This window comes from Ochotona princeps, chromosome 1, assembly GCF_030435755.1.
Source record: "Ochotona princeps isolate mOchPri1 chromosome 1, mOchPri1.hap1, whole genome shotgun sequence".
NCBI classification, from domain to species: domain Eukaryota; kingdom Metazoa; phylum Chordata; class Mammalia; order Lagomorpha; family Ochotonidae; genus Ochotona; species Ochotona princeps.
The window spans coordinates 55,392,595-55,412,307 of record NC_080832.1 but is presented as its reverse complement, the minus strand read 5'-3'; the positions used below and the strand labels follow the sequence as shown (position 1 = coordinate 55,412,307).

Genomic DNA, 19,713 nt, shown 5'->3' with positions numbered 1-19,713 from the left:
TAATTCTTTCATCAAGATAGTTTTACTTCCTTTCAAACACTTTCACATGAGCTATCTCAGTGTTTCATTACAGTCTTTACCGACACCATTAAGGCAAGTACGCTTGTTATTCGGATAAAAAAACTGTAGCTCAAATGAATTGTGTGACTTGAACTATTGTTAGTAAAGCTGAGCGTTAAAAAAATGAGCCTTTGTTCCTTCCATAACCATTTATTTTCCTTCACACCCGAATCTTCTAATGTCCCAATAGAAACATTTCAATTTTAGAATCCTCTGTAAAAATTAATCTCTGTGTTTTTAGGGAAGACTCACCAAGTCCGCAAGAGATTTCAAGAACATTTTCTTTTGTTTTTTTTTTCCCATTCACATTATTTATTTCAATGCTTAAGTCAAATTATTCTCAAATGTTTTCCCTCTCCTGAATCTCTTTTAAACTGTTTTATTATTCCCATATCACCTAAACTACATAATCTCCAAATAGCAAGCAGAAGAAGGGAAGGGGACCTTTTCAAGGAGGTGACAGTTGCTTTCATCACAGCAATAGTTTTTGGCTCAATAATATAAATGACCAAATGATTGCGAGGTGCTGAGAAACACTGGACTTTCAAACTAAGCACCAACTTTGCATAACTTATAAAAAAAAATCCAAGAAACCTAAAACAAAGAAATAATAAATGAATTGATAAAATTTATACTACAGGCTATTATGAATTATGTTCCTTACCTGACATTAGGCCCTGAATTATGCTTAATGAAATTTACTATGCATTAAATTACAGTTACCTCTCTGACATAATAACATAGTTTAAAACTAAAACTGAATCACAATTGTGAAAAATAATGTTTTAGGAGACTGGGGATTTTCTACTTTATTCTAGTCACTGAAATAACAGAACTTATTGTGCTTTAACTTCCCAGCAAAAAATTATCAAATGTAAATAAAACAAAGGATGCTGCAGTTTGGAATGGCAGAAAAGAGACCATAGAAGTTAAAACTGAAATATGGGTTGTGTTGATGGGGAAAATTATGATGGTTTCGTGACCCTTACAAAAATTTTGCACAATTACTGTTTGATTATAAACACATATATACGTATATACACGTATACACACATACATATATATGTCTGTGTACGTGTGTGTGCTGTACTTCCCATGCAGCTCCCTGCTTGTGTCCTGGAAAAGCAGTAGAGAATGGCCCAAAGCCTTAGGACCCTACACCCGGGTGGGAGACTCAGAGGAAGCCCCTGGCTCCTGGCTTCAGATTGGCTCAGCCCCAGATGTTGTGGCCACTTGAGAGTAAACCAGCAAATGGAAGATCTTCCTCTTCTCTCTTTCCTTCTCTCTGTAAATCTCACTTTCCAATAAAAATAAATAAATATTAGTTTTAAAAGAAAGAAAAATAAAAAGTAAAATAATACTTAGCACCCAGAAAAGTAAAACACTAGGACCTGGCACTATGGTATAGCAAGCTAACCCTGAGACTGTGGCATTGGTAATTCCACGTGGGTAACTTGAGTCCCAGATGCTCCACTTCTGATCAAGCTCGCTGTTAATGGCTTGAGAAAGTAGTGTAAGATGACCCACATCCTTGGTTCTAACATCCAAGTGAGAGACCCAGAAGTTTCTGGCTCGAACGTTTGGACTAGCCTAGTGCAGGACATTGTGGCCATTAGGGCAGCGAATCAGCAGATGGAAGATCTCTGTTTCTCCTCACTAACTCTGACATTCAAGCAAAAAACATATCTCAAAATACAAAAGAAATTTAAACTATTATAATATGAGAACTAGTGTGTTTTATGTCTTTGCAGTAAATTTAACTACCACCTACGAGTGCTGGCTTTCTCTCAGTGTGTAACTCACGGCAATAATCTTTCCCATGCCTCAGTGAACTAAAAGAATTATGTTTTAATCAATTTCTTACATTTTATTGTTCTTGCTTTCAATGTCATGAGATACTTAACTCCTCCGAATATGAATTTTGTTTTATAACATCAACTTCCTCCAAGACATCTGTGTTTTTTTTGTCACAGCTATCTTCCTTAATTATGTCAGTAAGTTTACCTTCACACTGTTTTACTGGCTACATTTCTAGTCTCTTGAAAGGCAGCCATGCTAACATTCCTAAAGTCATTATTTCTCCATGACCTTATCGCCAAATTTCATTTTCCATATCATCAACCGGCTTGTGTGTGTGTGTGTGTGTGTGTCTGTATGTTTGTGTTTTGGTTTTCATCCATATTTTTTGATCAATTACCCTTTTCAATGACCCATTTTTATACCATGATCCAGGGTTTATTGCAGAAGACACAGAATAATACAACCACATGTTTTGCTGCAAGGGTGAAATAAGGAACAGATGCATCATGACCAAAGAGCAGCAGACACTGAATGGATGACACCATTTGCTGATCTGTAACTGATCATAAGCATATTTGTTGTTATGTGATGATTTCTAAAGTGAAAGGCTAGCGAAGTTATATTTTATCTGATTATTTACAGTTAACATACTATAATAACTTACATTTGAAACTCGTATTTGAGCAACTCATGCTACTTATCTAAGCCATGCTAAAAAATAAACACATGCATACTAGAAATACCACGTGAGGACTCTCTCTGTATTCAACAACTGCCTGAAGCATTTTAAAGCAATCAGTGCAGAATAGATTAAGCATGAGGATCTTCAAATACACCAGACAAGTTCCCCGGTCCTCTAAGATTCTTTCTTTGGGGCACTTTCCAAATCACAAGAAAGAAAGCGAATCCAAAGACCAAGCAAAGTCTACTGTTCTAAGAAAACAGAGGTTGGAGTTTAAGTCCTGACCAAGCACAGTTGTTTTGCTATACATCCAGGGTTTTCAGTTGTGGCCACAGAAGGGGCATGCCTGAAGAACAAGAACTATTAGTGATAGCATTTCCTTCAAATCCTAAACTCAAAATTTATCCTATTACATGCTATGGCTAAGCAATCAGTCAAATGCTAGAAAATTCACCAACACAGGAATGCTGGAAAGTCTAACGGAAGGGATGACAAAAAGCTCATATTACCAATTCTGCAATGTGTCAATGACTCACAGGGATATGGTTATGTTGCATTCCCTGAAGTAGTAAAATGAAATCAAATACTGCTATAGTTACCATTTTGTAATCCCATCCAGAGCTGCTTGTGATCTTTTTTCTGCATTTCATTAATTACTTGACTTTTATGCTTTAAAGCATCAGCTTCTTTCATACAAGACATAAAATGAGCTTCGATTGCATCCTTAGACGGACAGTGAAGAAGGTCCTTTTCTGGAAAACTCTATCAAAGAAAAAACACATATAAAACAGGTAGACACATTGTAAAATTAGCTATTAAAGAACTGTAGTCTTATAATCAATCATCTACAGCCACTACTACAAATGTAGATGGTTCTTGAAAACAACTGCCTACTTCGACGTGCTATGCTTTTCTCAAATAATCTCACCTAATGTGTTTTTTTTTAAGATTTATTTATTTTTATTACAAAGTCAGATATACAGAGAAGAGGAGAAACAGAGAGGAAGATCTTCTGTCCATTGATTCACTCCCCAAGTGACCACAACGGCCGGAGTCGGGATCCAAAGTCGGGAAACAGGAACCTCCTCTGGGTCTCCCACATGCGTGCAGGGTCCCAAAGTTTTGGGCCGTCCTCCCCTGCTTTCCCAGGCCACAAGCAGGGAGCTGGATGGGAAGCTGGGCTGCCGGGATTAGAACCCATGCCCATATTGAGATCCCAGCGCATTCAAGGTGAGGACTTAAGCCACTAGGCCACACCACCGGGCCCACATAATGTGTTTTATAACATAGAATAAGACAGTAAAAGAAACAGTCAAAATATGAGAAATCTTTAAAAATTCATAGGAAATATGTATTATGGAACCCTATGCATGAACTTTCAGAATTTTCTTAACCAAAATAAATTTGTCTTTTAATTCCATTTTTCCATGGACTCTGAAATACCCTCTTCATTTAAGTGCCCATACTAAGAACCATCAAAAATATGGAACAAAATTGGCACATACTGCTGATGGGAATGTAGAAATGTACAACTGCTTTGGGAAACATTGTGGCAGTTGCTTTTTTAAAAGAGATAAACACACACCTGCCACCTGGTCCAGCTATTCTACAAAGAAGCATTCAGCTCTTCTGTCTATGTATAAACTTGTACACAAATATTCACAACAACCCTATTATTAAACAGTTAGAAATAAGAAACATATACATGAATACAGAAATTGTGCAGACATAATTCATACATAAAATATATAAATTTATGAATAAATACATTGTGGTATAAACTTACTAAAGCATACACTTCAAATCTGCGTAGTTTAAGTCAATCAGAAGTCATTAAGCTGGCAGAAAGTAGCTTTTAACCTCATCTCCCAACTCTACATGGGCTTTAAAACCTAAATCCAAATTTCTTATTAGCTAAAAATTCCCAAGAATTGTTACACAGACATCTCCAGGCTTCAGTTTCTTGTATTTTTTTTTATCTCTGTGGGATTTGCTCTTTATTTCTAAATCTTTAACAGCATGTTTATTTGGGTTAAATAACAAAAAAAAAAAAAAAAAAAAGGCTTCTGAGCGCAGTCCCTGGAGCTGCCAACATGGAGACCTTGTACCGAGTCCCGTTCCTAGTGCTCGAATGTCCCAACCTGAAGCTGAAGAAGCCTCCGTGGGTGCACATGCCGTCGGCTATGACAGGTTAGGTTTTGTTATTCCTTATAATTATAATGTTTATAAATAAAAATCAGGGAGCTTAGTCTTTCCTGAAAATTACTAGTTCATCCACTAGTATAAAATAACTAAGTATCAGATGTTGTAGTTACTCCATTTGTTATATTGCACATTTGAATTTACTTATAATATTTGGTTAGTGGACAATCTTTATTCCTATACTAATATAAAATTCAAGAATAAAATCTACCAGTGAGGTGGAAAAGTAGCTTTGAAAGTCAGAAAGCTAAAATTATGTCCCATAACTTCTCAGAATCTTTTAAGACAGCTGAAGCAATGACTGGAGAGATAAGAAGTTATGTAAATGAGATGACTAATGCACTTTTTCACAGAATCCAAGAGCGAACACTTATTGAATACTTCATATGACACACAATTTACTATTATTTTTCATATTGATCATTCAGTTCATTCCTCACAGAAATGCTAGATAAATTAATGCCATTTCACACACACACACAAAAGATTGTAGGGGCCCGGCATGGTAGCCTAACAGCTAAAGTCCTTGCCTTGAACTCGCCGGGATCTCAATATCGGCATGGGTTCTAATCCCAGCAGCCCAGTTTCCCTTCCAGATCCCTGCTTGTGGCTTGGGAAAGCAGGGGAGGATGCCCAAGAGATTCCTGCACCCACATGGGAGACCTGGAAGAGCTCCTGGCTCCTGGCTTCAGATTGGCATAGCTCCAGCCATTGCAGCTGATTGGGGAGTGAATCATCAGACGGAAGATGTTCTCTGTCTCTCTTCCTCTCTGTATATCTGACTTTGCAATAAAAATAAATAAATCTTTAAAAAAAAACTGTACCTATGAACTAAATGGGAACTTCTTTTCTATTTAAAAAAAAAAAAACAAAACAAAACAGATTGTAGCTCAGAGAATGATGACCAGAGTTTAAAGACTTACCGAATTTGCAAGTAGCAGCGCTAGGATTTGAGATTAGTGTGCCTCCCAACTTTGAACCCCCAAACAATTATCACTTCTACCATATGACTCAAAAATTAGGAGTAGGACCTGGCACATAGTCTAGTGGCCAAAGTCCTCGCCTTCCATGCATCAGGATCTCATTTGGGCACCAGTTCGTATCCCGGCAGCTCCACTTCCCCTCCAGCTCTCTGCTTGCAGCCTGGGAAAACTGTCGAGGATAACCCAAGACCGTGGGACCCTCCACCCGCATGGGAGACGCAGAAGAAGCTTGCAGCAACTTGGCGAGTGAACCAGCTATTCGACAATCTTTCTCTCTCTGTCCCCCCTTCTTTCTGTAAATCCATCTTTTCAATAGAAATAAATAAATCTTTTTTTAAAAAAATTAGGAATAGTGACATATTTCAATGTTATTCTTTCTACTCTGTTGCAAGCAGCTACTTCACCTGCTCTATCACAGTACCAGTCCTCTAGACATGTAAATTAAAAAAAAAAAATCAAGAAATGATCACGGGTCCGGCGGCGTGGCCTAGCAGCTAAAGTCCTCGCCTTGAACGCGCCGGGATTCCATGTGGGCGCCAGTTCTAATCCTGGCAGCTCCACTTCCCATCCAGCTCCCTGCTTGTGGCCTGGGAAAGCAGTCGAGGACGGCCCAAGTCCATGGGACTCTGCACCCACATGGGAGACCTGGAGGAGGTTCCTGCTTCCCGGCTTCGGATTGGCACAGCACCGGCTGTTGTAGTCACTTGGGGAGTGAATCATCGGATGGAAGATCTTCCTCTCTGTCTCTCCTCCTCTCTGTATATCTGACTTTGTAATAAACTGAATAAATAAATCTTTAAAAAGAAAACCTTCACTACAAAATTATGGCTAGATTCTGCTTTATTACTCTTCTAATCTAACACACATTTACAACTAAGTGAAAATAGTAATTTTGGATAATCTGCCAGCAATACTGAAAGGTTAGGGCACAATAAAAGAGCAGAGCTATAAATGTCTGTTGCATATGACCCATAGAAAATTTAACAACCGATTAAACAGAAGTTGTCACAGCAATGTTATTTCATTACTAAGTCACCTCTGGTAAGTGCATTCAGCATTTTACAGAAAATAAAAAGAGTTAAATAGCTTGCTTTTATACAAACTCTAAATGTTCACTTAAAAGTACAAATTAGACTAGAACAAGAGAAAATTTTCAAGTTATTTCTCCCAAAGTATCATTTTCAGGATGCAAGGAAGCATGCTATAAAATAGAAGCTTAAAGAAATTAATTGATACAATGCTAAAGCTAAAATCTGCTATCTTGCTCAATTTTTTAAAATTTTCTAACTCTAACAAGATACAATCAAAAAATCTGCAATCATTGCATTCATTGCTCTTACAACCTAACGGATCTCTGCCATCCTGCTAACTAAATGCCATTTGCTTAATCTTTGGAATATAGCTCAATTAATTACTCCCCTCTCTTCCTGTAACAGTATCTTTAACAATTTTCTAATTACTATTTTCCATCAGCTTTCTCCCATGTTAAAACAACAACAACCAAAACGAACCAACCAAGCAATCACGTGCCTTTCTACCACCCTAACTCGTCTCTCTGTGGTGCCACCTCATCTCTTCTTCACAGACAACTACCAAACTTTCGGTTCCCTGCAGCCCACCACATTCACCATCCCACTGTAAATTCTCTCTTCAATGCTAGCACTGACACCTTTCAATTCTTTTGTTATAATGCTTCACCAAACACCTCTAACCTCTAGGAAGCAGTCACCCACAGGTCTGAGTCATCACACTTTTCATTTCCCTCCAACTGCTCTTCCTTGCTTTGTTTCTTCCTCTTTATATAATGTGATTGCTCTAGTTTCCAGTTTTCTATTTTATCATCCTTACCTTCTTGCTTAACATGTATGGACTGGGCCTCAATATCTGTCTCCCACCAAGATCCTTCTCATTACCTTCAAGCTCATATCCATCTATGAAGATGTCACTTGGGTCTCAAGTCCTGGTATACTCCTAACTCCATCTTACTGAAAATACTGACAGGCAGCAGGTGAAGGTGCAAATACTTGGGTTCCTATCACACACATTAGAGATTTAGCCTGAATCCTAGGCTCTTGCCTTTTGGCTGGTCCAACTTCCAAAGTGGGTATTTGGAAAGTTAATCAGCAACTGGGATAGCCATGTGCTCTTTCTACGTCTTTCTTTCTAATAAATAAGCATACCTCAAAAACTAGCTGCAAATTTTTCAAAATGGTTAATGTAATTTCTACCTTTCACGTAAGATTTATACAAGTGGGCCTGGCAAGTGGGCCTAGTGGCTGGAGTCCTCCCCCTGCATGCGCCAGGGTCCCCTTTGGGTGCCAGTTCATGCCCAGGTGGCCCCACTTCCCATCCAGATCCCTGCTTGTGGCCTGGGAAAGCAGTGGAGGATGACCCAAAGCCTTGGGAGACCTGCAACAAGCTCCTGGCTCCTGGCCTCAGACTGGTTCAGCTCTAGCCACTGCGGCCACATGTGGCTACTTGGGGAGTGAACCAGCAGATGGGAGATCTTCTTTGTCTCTCCTCCTCTCTGTATATCTGACATTCCAATAAAAATAAATGAATATTTAAAAAAAAATGTATTTAACTTCTTTCTCGCCTTAGTGATTGCATGAGACCAATATGTAATTGTGATTTTAATTTACATATCTCTGGTGCCTAGTGATGCTGAGCCCTTTACAGATACTTACTGTCCACTGCAATCTTTTGTATTTCTTCCAAAGCAAGTAATTTGTTAGGAAATAAATAGAACCTAAAGTAAACTTCTGGGTTCACTAGCATACTGTCAACTAGAAACAGGAGTTTAATTCAAAGACTGTACCCAGTTACATACCTCCAAAACAGACTAGTAAATAAATTCAATAAGAGGAATTTCACTTATACCAGTTAAGATGCTACAATTTCTGATTGACTGTAGATAACCTAGCTTCCATTATTTTACAACTGAGAAGCTACCACTCCTCCAATGCACTTCAACAAATTTCTGGGCTTTTTCAATATGAAGCATCACATTTATTATAACATTTATATTTTCCTTAACCATTTAATATGGATAAATCTGTGATAATGGTTTTCAGCATACCCCTGCATTATTTCTGTCACTGCAAGTTTTTAATACTCTGCTCCCCTTTTGTTATACGTCCAATGGTTTTTCTCTTCAGAACATTTTTAGTAACTGATTTTTAACAACACATGTTACATTAGAGCAGAAATATTATCAGATGCAATGGGAATAATAACCGATATGTTTGTTCTGACTTTAGGGTAAAATAGTCAGCAAGCCACCATTCAATTGTAGCATTTGTCAGATAGATGAAATTCCCTTCCATTCTCAAGCTTGCAGACAGTCCTAATGATAAATGGGTACTGAATTCCAACTACGGTTTTTCCTGTATCTATGGATTTTATTATATAATTTTTCTATTTTCTGCTTATGCAGTGAATTATGCTGACTGGTAACTGAATCAATACAGTATTCCTACGGTAAACTCAGCTGAGTCGTGGTGTGCACTGTCCCTTTTCTATGCTGACGGACCCAGTATGGAAATATCCTGTTGATGGCTTTACTATCAGTGCTCATAAGGGATATTAGTTCCCTTTTAAAGAAGTTAGTAGGTCTTAGCACTACAGTACAGCTTGTAAAACAAGTTCAAGTTCCATGTTCGAACAAGGAAGTGCTTGCCTCCCTTCTCTTTTCTGGGAAAAAACTGTAAAAAGACAAATTAGAGCTGTTCCTTAAATGTTTTATATACTTCACCACAAAAGTCTACTTATTTGAGAAGTTTCACAGTATAAATTCAATTTCTTTATAGAAAAACATTATTCAATTCTGTTCTTGTTGCATCAGTGTTGGTAAAGTATATTTTCCTTGAATTTGCCTATGAGTCAAATTTGTTGCCAAGAATTGTCAATAAAGTTATTTATAATACAAGGTGACTTCACAAAGTTCATGAAAAAGTTCGTGGAAGATGAAGCTAAAAGACAAAAAAACATGATTTTTATGTCTCAACATAAACCACAGAAAATTTTGGAAGTGCTAACACCAAACTTTAATATCCATTCCTATGGAATGAAGCATGGGGAAATTAATCTTATCAATGTAGTCTTCTCAATGCAATAACTAGGGGAAAAAAGGGTGTCCTTGAAAGAGTTCTAATTACAATTAAAAAAGACAAAAAACCAAGGCAAATGTGTAATGATTTCCCATAAAATTCTTACAAAACTGTTGGGTGAGATGTGAGCAGGAACACTGTTACTGTGGGAAAGGACTGCCTGATGCTGTCCTACATATTCTTCTGCTAAAGTTTTGGCTCAATTTTTCAAATCCCTAGTAAGCAGAAAGTCACAGGCAAAGTGGCCTGATGAACCCACAAACCCGCAGCTGTGATCTTTGCTCCAGACTGTTCTGCATCTGCATTGCCAGCACCACTTCCACCTCTTGCTAGTCTTGATTGCATCTGCTTCAAATTTCCACAGAAAGTTCTGCTCTTAATCTGCAGCTGATCTCGACCCAACAGTTTTAGCACTCACAGAGTAGGAAGCCAGCTCCACCTTAATGTTTCACAGTATCAACTACTAGTTCTGATATTAATTATTGACCCTTTTAAATTTGAACATGAATGAAGTTCATTTTATCTTCACAGACTGATAGATGGTCTGTCACTACAAACTTCATCTTCAACACCATCACGTCCCTTCTTAAAGCAAGTTATCCATTTGTAAACTAATTATTTCTTTGGGTCACTGTCCCTATAATCCAGTTTGCAAAGTATCAACGATTTTACTATTTTTCCACCTATCTTCCTCATCATTTGGATGTCTTATTTGCTTCAAATTTAGCAGAAATTATGTTACTCTGGTAGGGATTCCTTAATCTATTATCCTTCTTAGTGCCTCAAACAAGACACACTACAGTAAGTTGGTACTAAAAAATTTTTACTCTGGTACAAAAAAAAAAAAAAAAAAAAAAAAAGAAACAAGAAATATATGTGTATGTTTTTTTCATAGTACAGATTTTCCATTCATGTTGAAGACCACTCATATTCCCTGTTATTCTTTTAATAGCCGTGGCATTAACTGTAATGTACTATCTTTCTGTCCTAAGCAAATTGTGTTTTCAACCGCAGGATATAAAACAGTTTAATTCCCTCTAAGCATTACTTTAGGTGAATCCTACAATCTTTTGAAATATTTTTAATTTCCTCAAGCGAGTTTCCAATCCAAGGATAATTGAGGCACTCCAGAATTAGCCATCCTTTGGATAATCTTACTTACTTACATATACTAGAATCTTACTTACATATACTATGAGACTCATAGTAAACATGCTTTAAAATGCTCATGAAAAAAAATGGAATAAAAAGAAAGTAAGAGTAGGCAATTGACGCTGCGTGGATACCTGAATCCCATACTGGAATGTCTAGGTTTGAATTCCAGCTCCTCTCCTGATTCCAGTTTTCTGCTAGTTCTGTTCCTAATGAGTAGCAGATAACCAGCTCAGTACCAGAGTCTCTTGCTACAAGGATCTGTATTAAGTTACCAGTTCCTTGGGCCAGGGCTGTAGCACGGTGAGTTAAGCTGCTGCCTGCAGTGCTATTATCTCATACGGGTACTGGTTCAAGTCCCAGATGTTCCCTTTCTCATCCAGCTTCCTGCTAATGCACTCAGGAAAGCAGCAGAAGACTGTACAATTTGTTGAGTCCCTGGACCCCTGCAGAAGTGGAAGAAGCTCTTGGCTCTGGGCTTCAGTCTGGCCCAGCCCTAGCCATTGTGGCCACTAACAAGTGGAAGATTCCTTCTAAATTTTTTAAATAAAGAAAGAAAGGAAGAAAAGGAAAAAAAAAAAACCTTCCTGTCTCTCAGTGTTAGCCTAGCTCAACTCCAAGTACTATGGGCATCTGGAGAACCACTCAGTGGATGGGAGATTTCTCTCTCTGCTTTTAAAATAAATAACATTTTAAAATGTGTATTTTTATAAACTTTTTAAAGATCCCTCATATTTTTTTTTAGCCTTAAACAGTTTTTCTCCTGTTAAAAAATAAGGATTTTTTTCCAGAAAATTATTTACTGGAAAATTAGAGTCAGAGAGGGGGAGAGAGCCAGATTAATCCTCAAGAATGTAGTCACACACACCCACACCTTTCACTGCAGACTCAGGAGACTCCAAACAGACAAGACCCACATAAACCATGCCCAGACTCTCAATCCAGAGAAACTGAGAACCAATCTAAACTCCTTTAAGCTGCTACATTTGTAGCAATTTATCCACAAAAATAGATAACCAATATTAAACAGCCACGAATATGTATAGTTGGAAAGGGAGCACAGTAGTAGAAGCAAGTAAAATACATACCAAGCTTCTTTAATTGCCTAGCTGGCATACAGAATCAAGAACCATTGAGAACACATGGATGGATGGAAAACTAATTCTAATCCAAATTTCAGCCTTTTTCAGAATCTGTGTCTCACAAACATAAATAAGTTACCTATTGCAATTATTTTATTATTTTCAGAAGCTAACATAAAAGACTTATTAAACAATATCCTCAATATGCTTGAGGTAGTTTTATCTTTAAGACACATTAAGTTTAAATTGTTGCTTATAGGGTCCAGCACCATGGCATATTAGCTTAAGCTTCCAATTGTAGTGCCAGCATCCCATATGGGCACTGAGTCCCAGGTGTTCGGCTTCCAATCTAGCTCCGTGGTGATGGCTTGGGAAAGCAGCAGGGGACGGCCAAGTCCCTAATCCTCCGCATCCATGCAGGAAACCCAGAGGATGCACCAGGTTCCTGGCTTCAGACCAACCCAGCTCAGCCACTGTGACCTCTTGGGGAGTGAACCAGACAGAAAATCTATTTCTCTTCTCTGTGTAAATACTGGAACATTAGTGCAAAAGTACAGTAATTGAAGAAGCATCAAAGGAAAAGCAGGTGGATAGCCTTTGGATGGTACCCATTCTGAGAAAGCAAACCTAAAATCTAAGAATTAGGTCAAAATTCAAAAATATTTAATAGATGATAGGGAAGCTGAGCAAATACAAATGTATCATTAGAAAAACAGTAACTTCCATTTTTAAATAAAGGTCTACACTTTCTGTGCAGCACAAGTGGGACAATTGGAAATGCTATTAAACTATACCTTAAAATGCACTGTGATGTTCCAAGGAAGAGCTGAACTTGATGCAAGAAGGTCAAACAGCAAACCAATTGGGTAATGCCTAAAAATGAGAGTACATTTTAGGGGAAAAAAATATGCAAAAATTTTAACTATAACTCCAGAATAAATTTTCAGCACATGTTATAACACTAAATATCATTAACCATATCACAAATCACAAGGTCTAAGCTAACATGAAACCCTGTGTGGTCATTAGTTTCCTTACCTACAAAATTGTCCACAAAAAAATTTGTCAGTTACATTGTTATTTCTCCATGATATAGCATCTAATTACCATTTTAGCCTTAAAATAATTGTCTTCCTTGAACTTAACTTTTGCTTTTAAATGAATTTACAATTTCCAAAAATGTTAAGAAAAAAACAAGCACCTCAAAACCATGTCAATAACATAAACTGTAGTTAATACTAACAACATTACCGAGTATGAACGTATAGCGTTCTGTCTGCATATATATCTAAACATGGTTTAGGAATATTCCTTACATCTAATAAAACCTGCTCTTTTTCTGCATACAAAATTAAAACATCAACATTCCAAGCTATTGACTATTAGTTTGAAACCTAAATTTTACAGAATTAGAGTCAGGAGAGAGACAGGAAGAAGAAAAGAGTGTGAATCATGGCTGAGTCAGGCCCAAGCCAGGAGCCACGAGCTTCTTCCAGGTCTCCCAGACAGAAGCAGGGGCCCATGGACCTGGGCTGTCTTCTGAGGCTTTTCCCAGGCCATTAGCAAAGAACCAGATCAAAAGCAGAGCAGCCAGGACAGCCAGCAGTGCCAACAGGAGCTGCTGGTATCATGGGCAGTAGTTTTATCCACAAAGCCTAGTGCCAGCCCCCTTTATGTTATTTGTAAGAAATAAATTTTGGCCTTCCCAAACAAGTGAATATTTCCTAACAACATTAACTGATGCTGAAACAAATTACTTCGAAATTAAAATGAATAATATATCCATCAATTGAAGACTGGATAAAGATAGCATGCTATATACATACTACAGAATACTACTCAGACATAAAAAGGAGTAAAACTCTGTCTTTTCCAATGAAATGGATACAACCAGAAACCATTATGCATAGTGAAATAAGCCAGTTCTAGAAATACAACTATCATGTTGTCCCTGATGTGGGCTACCTAAAATACAAAAGACAAAATACGTACTCTATATGAGTGCAATTGGCATTTTGAAATTTATTGTTTACAGTCAGTCTATTTTCTGGAGGAAGTGCTTTTTTTTCTATTTGCTATTTGTTGAATCCTTTACCTAATGGAGGGTTAAGTCTGTGATTGTTAAGGGAACGAAAAGTGATTTAACAAATGAAAAGAAAAAAGGAATCATATATGGTATTACATACCATCTGGTTTTCAACTATATCTATTATTGACTGACTTTTAGATGTAAGAGCTGCAAAGTCCAGAAACAAATCTTTTTTTTTTTTTTTTTTTTTTTTTGCAATGTAGAAGACAATTTTTAATAGTAAGATAAGGGAATGTCATCACCTATCAGGATACATCACAACATAAATTAAAGACATACATTAAAAAGATAAGTCTCTGTGTAGACATTGTGTAGACAGTGCTCTTTGTTTAAAGATCCTGTAAACAAAGTGAGACAAGATACCCGAAATGCACCAAGCTAGCATGGAGAGCAAGCAACAAGGGGCTCCCCTAGTGTGCCCGAACCCAGCACCACCCGGCCTGGCACACTCACTACCCTCAGGCCGTAGATACACTCGCATGCAGACCCCAGAACACCTTGCCTGAACTCTACCCCATCACGTTTGCAACTATGGAATCACTCCCTCCATCTCAAAGGAATGACTCCTGGTGGGGGCAGCTGCCACTTCTTCCTCCTGCAGGCAGGGCGCTGCCTGCACGTCTGAACACTTGCTGGCCCTTCAGCATCTCCCACCGCCTGCATGTCTGAATGCCTGCTGACCCTTCAGTAACTCCCACCTTCCTGCACTCTAACCCTGCTTCGCATTCTCCCTTCAAGCCAAAACAAGAACACGGAATGACCCAGCCAGGCACTCCGCTCCACCCAACACAAGAGAACATTATCCAGAATATATCCAAGTAAACAACCACAATTAGGAAACAGGAACAAAACCAGCAAAGCTATCTCACCACTCCTGGAGGTAGAGGTCCCCCACCTGCCCCACCACTCCAAGAACATGAGTGTGTGGCTCTGCCTAGGTCTAACTCTGGTCCTCCCGGAACTGGAATAAAGATTATCTGCTTCTGCAGAGCTGGAAAGTTGCAGAGCGCCACCTCTATGCTGTCTGCTCCCAACACGCAGCCCCATCCTAACATGAAATGAACCACTGCACATGAGGGAGACCTGCAAAGAAACTGGTAGCTTTCTACATAAGAGACCGGCTGTTCAAACGATTCAACAGTTGCTTTTGCCTAAATTAAGCAGAGTTGAATTTCTCTCATTTTTAACCAAAATAATTTAAAGTATTTAGTGGCTTCCTAATGAAAAATAGGTATCCCCAAAAAGAGGAGGATAGCATTCATTACTGCTTAGCCCTTAAGTAACAAAACAATTAAGTATCTGAGACCCTAATTATGCATGAACATAATCCCAAAATTAAGTCTAAAGAATTAGCTTAATGTGTGGCATTTAGAGCATGCCCACTGCAGTTATGAACCAAAATATGAATACATACTACATACACATATACAAACATCTATTCCGATAGCTAAATCTTGAAATCCTACTTCAAAAAGCACTATTTACCAAAAGAGTAACTTTTCTGTCAGATGCCCTTAAGAAAACTCACTTTGAATAATGTACTGAAAATAACCAATTTTTTGCCATTTTCAAAAGTAGACAGTTATTAACCTTCTTCCACTGTGGAAACTGACCATTCATTCTGCCCTATCAGAGTGAGGTTCCAATAGGTGATAGACTAGCAACCCTACTTCTGACCCCTTGGTTACCAAATTTCCTTAAAAGCTTCTTAGGAAGGACTTCCAACAAAATTTGTCTTAGAAGTCTGACTGAATTAGAACCACTTAAAGTATTTAACCTGTGTCCCCACCAATTCCCCTGGTATTTTCTTCAGTGTTATTGCCCATCTAATTCCGTGGAATAAAATAAAGAGTTCTAGCCTCTGTGGAAAGGAGAACAGACACAGCCCATCTGCCACAGGAGCTTCTTGGAGAGAGGAAGCCAGGAGCAGGTCTCAGACCAACATGCCAAGCTGGGTGCCAGACCACAAGGCAGACAGCAGAGGGGACAGCCAGGCGCTGCATGCTCTCAGGAGCACAGGGAGCAAAACCTGCACTATCTGTGATTCATCTTCTTGATACCAATGGCAAGCTTCTGGCTACCTCCACTAACTCAAAAAATAACAGAATGAGGAATAGGATAAAAGGTAGGGTTCTTGCTTATCAAAGTTGCCTCTATTCTTGGCTCCCTCACAGAGAAACAAATGCCTAATGGACAAACGCCTTCAAAGACTTTGCAGAAAAAGGTCACACATCTTCTAAAGTTAGGAGATCCATTCTCTCCTCTAAAACTAAAAAACACCTTCTATTATCATTCAACATGATTCAAGGAATTAAAGTCTTTTTAATCATTCATTAATTTTTTTCATTTGAGGAGACAAAAGATTCCATGCACCTGTGGTTCACACCCCACATGCTGGAAAGGAATCCTTCTGGGCCACACCAAGCCAAAGCCAGAACCTCCACGGAGGCCTCCCTAGTGTGTGGGCCCATCACCTCGAGGCAGGAGCCAGCACCACGACTCCCATCCAGGCACTCCGGGATGGAACACAGCATTGAAACTGGCTAGTTGCGTATTTTATTTCTTGCCAGTGTTCCAAAGGCACACCTGACATAAACAAGAATCACCTACAACCTCTAACACTAACATTATAAAGAGAACTAGCCAGGCTTCATCCAAGGGGACTGTATGCAGAGCGCCACAGGTCCATCTGAGTAGCAGTGACCCTCAGCACAGGTGCTGTCCTACCAGCATATCGGTGGTACTGAGGTAGTGCTTGTTCGCCATGCACTGCTCCAGCTTTTGAGGCACTTGCTTGATGTTTTCAATTTCATCCAGCAGGTTCAGGACATGCTTGTGCTCAACGCCTTCGATCCACAGCTTCCGAAGCTCATCCCGTTTGCAATGCAGCAACATCTTGCACGAAAGCAGATTCTCTTTCACCTGCTTGATTTTATTTCGGGAGTTGGTGATACGCTCTGTGATGCTCTGGTACGTGCGAATGGCCGTCGTCAATTCCGTGTAGTGCTGTACAATCAGTTCATCCAGGTCACGGTCACATTTCTCATAGGCTTCTTCAAGACGACCCTTTTCATTTTCTCTGTCTTCAACATCATCACTGGTCGACAGGGTTCTGATCACCGAGATGAGCAGCCCCGACGGGTCTTTGCTCTTGCTGACAGTGCTCCTGTACTTGCCGGCAGCCGCCTCCGCCGCCATCTTGGTACGGGGCGACCCACAGGGCTCCCAGAAACAAATCTTAATTGCAATCACAATGAAACACCAGATCAATGCTCAAACATAAAGGTTTCTCCAAAAGTTAATGGCAAAATGGAATTAAAAGCTATGTTTAAAATAAAGCTATGTTTATTTTGAACTTTACCCATATTTTTTGGTACCATCTGTTATCCACATATCCTTTTATTTTTATTACAAAGTCAGATATACAGAGGAGAACAGACAGAGAGAAAGATCTTCTGTCCGATGATTCACCCCCCCCCCACAAGTGACCACAACAGCCAATCCGGAGCCAGGAGCCAGGAACTTCCTCCAGGTCTGGGTGCAGGGTCCCAAAGCTTTGGGCCGTCCTCGACTGCTTTCCCAGGCCACAAGCAGGGAGCTGGATGGGAAGAGGAGCTGCCGTCCATACGGGATCCAGTGCGTTCAAGGCGAGGACACTAGCCACTAGGCCACACCCCCGGCCCCCCACAAATCCTTTGAAAACAAAAGATGTAAGCTAATATTTATGTTGTCTTAAATCTATATAACGTAACCCTACAAATTGCATCAGCTACACCCTATTGTAACCTTTGTTTTCTTTTGTTTTCACATTACTGAGTTACACAGATAGGAAGAGAGAAAGTGAGTGATATCTTCCAACTGCTGGTTTACTGCCCAATGAGGAGGAGCCTGGAATTCCATCCAGGTCTTCCACCTGGGTGGCAGGACCCCAAAAACTTGTCCCATCTTCTGCTGCTTTCCCAAGTGCGTTAGTAGGGAGCTGAACTGGAAGTGAAGCAGCCAGAACTCAACTGGTGATCACGTGGTATGCCAGGTTAGACCCCAGCACCATAACCCCAGGCTCAGGTCCTGTGCTTACTTACAGTTAGTTTAAGATTAATGCCCTATTGATAAAAATAAATCAGCAAGATGGGAAAGCTCAAGTCTTGCATGCTGTATTTCTTTCAGTATTTTTTAAAGGATTTAATAATATCTTAAGTAAAAACAAAGTATGAATTAACATAATCCTACTGGTTCACATGAGAAAAAAAAAACCATGGCTACAGGAGGAGAGAAAATATTCAAGTTATTGTCAAAACAGATTATTTGCTTATGGCCTTGTATTTGTACTTGTACATATAACATCTCAGAGCACAAAAAACTGTACCTTCTGGCTCTCTTAAAGGGAAAGTATTTCTTCTACTTACAAAGAACTGGCATTATGCCATCTCACGTCCAATTTTTACCACTTGGTTTATGTCATTTCCTTGAAATGCTGCTGCTCGTGAATCATAACTTGTACTTTTTTAAGAGAAGCTAAAAGACGCAGACATGACAATTTAATGGTTTTAAAAACAGAAAATAAAAATTCAGTCACCTACTTGAAAGATTTTGTTCATTACTGAAGCTATTTCAATGACCACATAGCCAAGGCTGGGCCAGGCCAGGCTAGGCCAGAATCAGGAGGCAGGAATTTCATGCAGGTCTCCCACACCTCAAAAGCAAATCCTTAAAACAAATCAGTAGTCAGCCACTGCTGTGACACCCACCTCCCATGCTGAAGTGTCATTTGCAGTCCTAGTTACTTCATTTGCAAGTCAGTTTTCTCTTAATGAGCTTGGGAAGCCCCAGAAAACAGCCCAAGAAGATGGGATCCTGTCACCTATAAAGGGACCAGGATGGAGTTAGTTGGTTTTTTTTTTTTTTTAAAGTCACTGATCTAACATTAAATAGCAAGGGCCTTTCCCTTGTACAAATCTATATTTAAATGAAAATACAAAGTCAATTTTGTAGTATAGTGGGTTAAGCTGCTATCCTGCCATATCATTTGCGCACTGGTTCACATCCAGATGCTCCACTTCCCAATGCAGTCCCCTGCTAAAAGACTGGGAAAAGTAGCAGAGGATGGTTCAAGTGTCTGATCCCCTGCCAACCCACATGTGAGACCAGAGGTTTCTGAGTCCTGTTCTCAGCCTGGCCTAGCCCTGGACACTGTGAAGTTTCTGAGTCCTGTCCCCAGCCTGGCCTAGCCCTGGACACGGTAAAGTTTCTGAGCCCTCTCCCCAGCATGACCTAGCTCTGGACACTGTGAAGTTTTGAGTCCTGTCCCCAGCCTGGCCTAGCCCTGGACACAGTGAAGTTTCTGAGTCCTGTCCCCAGCCTGACCTAGCTCTGGACACTGTGAAGTTTCTGAGTCCTGTCCCCAGCATGGCCTAGCCCTGGACACGGTGAAGTTTCTGAGTCCTATCCCCAACATGGCTTAGCTGTGGACATGGAGAAGTTTCTGAGTCCTGTCCCCAACATGGCTTAGCTGTGGACATGGAGAAGTTTCTGAGTCCTGTACCCGGCATGGCCT

General features: G+C 39.5%; 1 protein-coding gene across 4 annotated transcripts in view; it reads right to left on the bottom strand.

Moving 5' to 3' along the window:
- The window catches only part of ATG5 (autophagy related 5), a 111,352-nt gene that overhangs the window by 61,437 nt on the left and 30,202 nt on the right, over positions 1-19,713 (bottom strand). For all 4 annotated transcript variants that reach the window (XM_058660268.1, XM_058660246.1, XM_058660254.1 and 1 more), the window contains 2 exons: positions 12,865-12,943; positions 3,142-3,304 (listed from right to left, as the gene is read on the bottom strand). In XM_058660268.1, the coding sequence (XP_058516251.1) occupies positions 3,142-3,304; positions 12,865-12,943 (242 nt within the window). The remainder of the gene's footprint in view (positions 1-3,141; positions 3,305-12,864; positions 12,944-19,713) is intronic.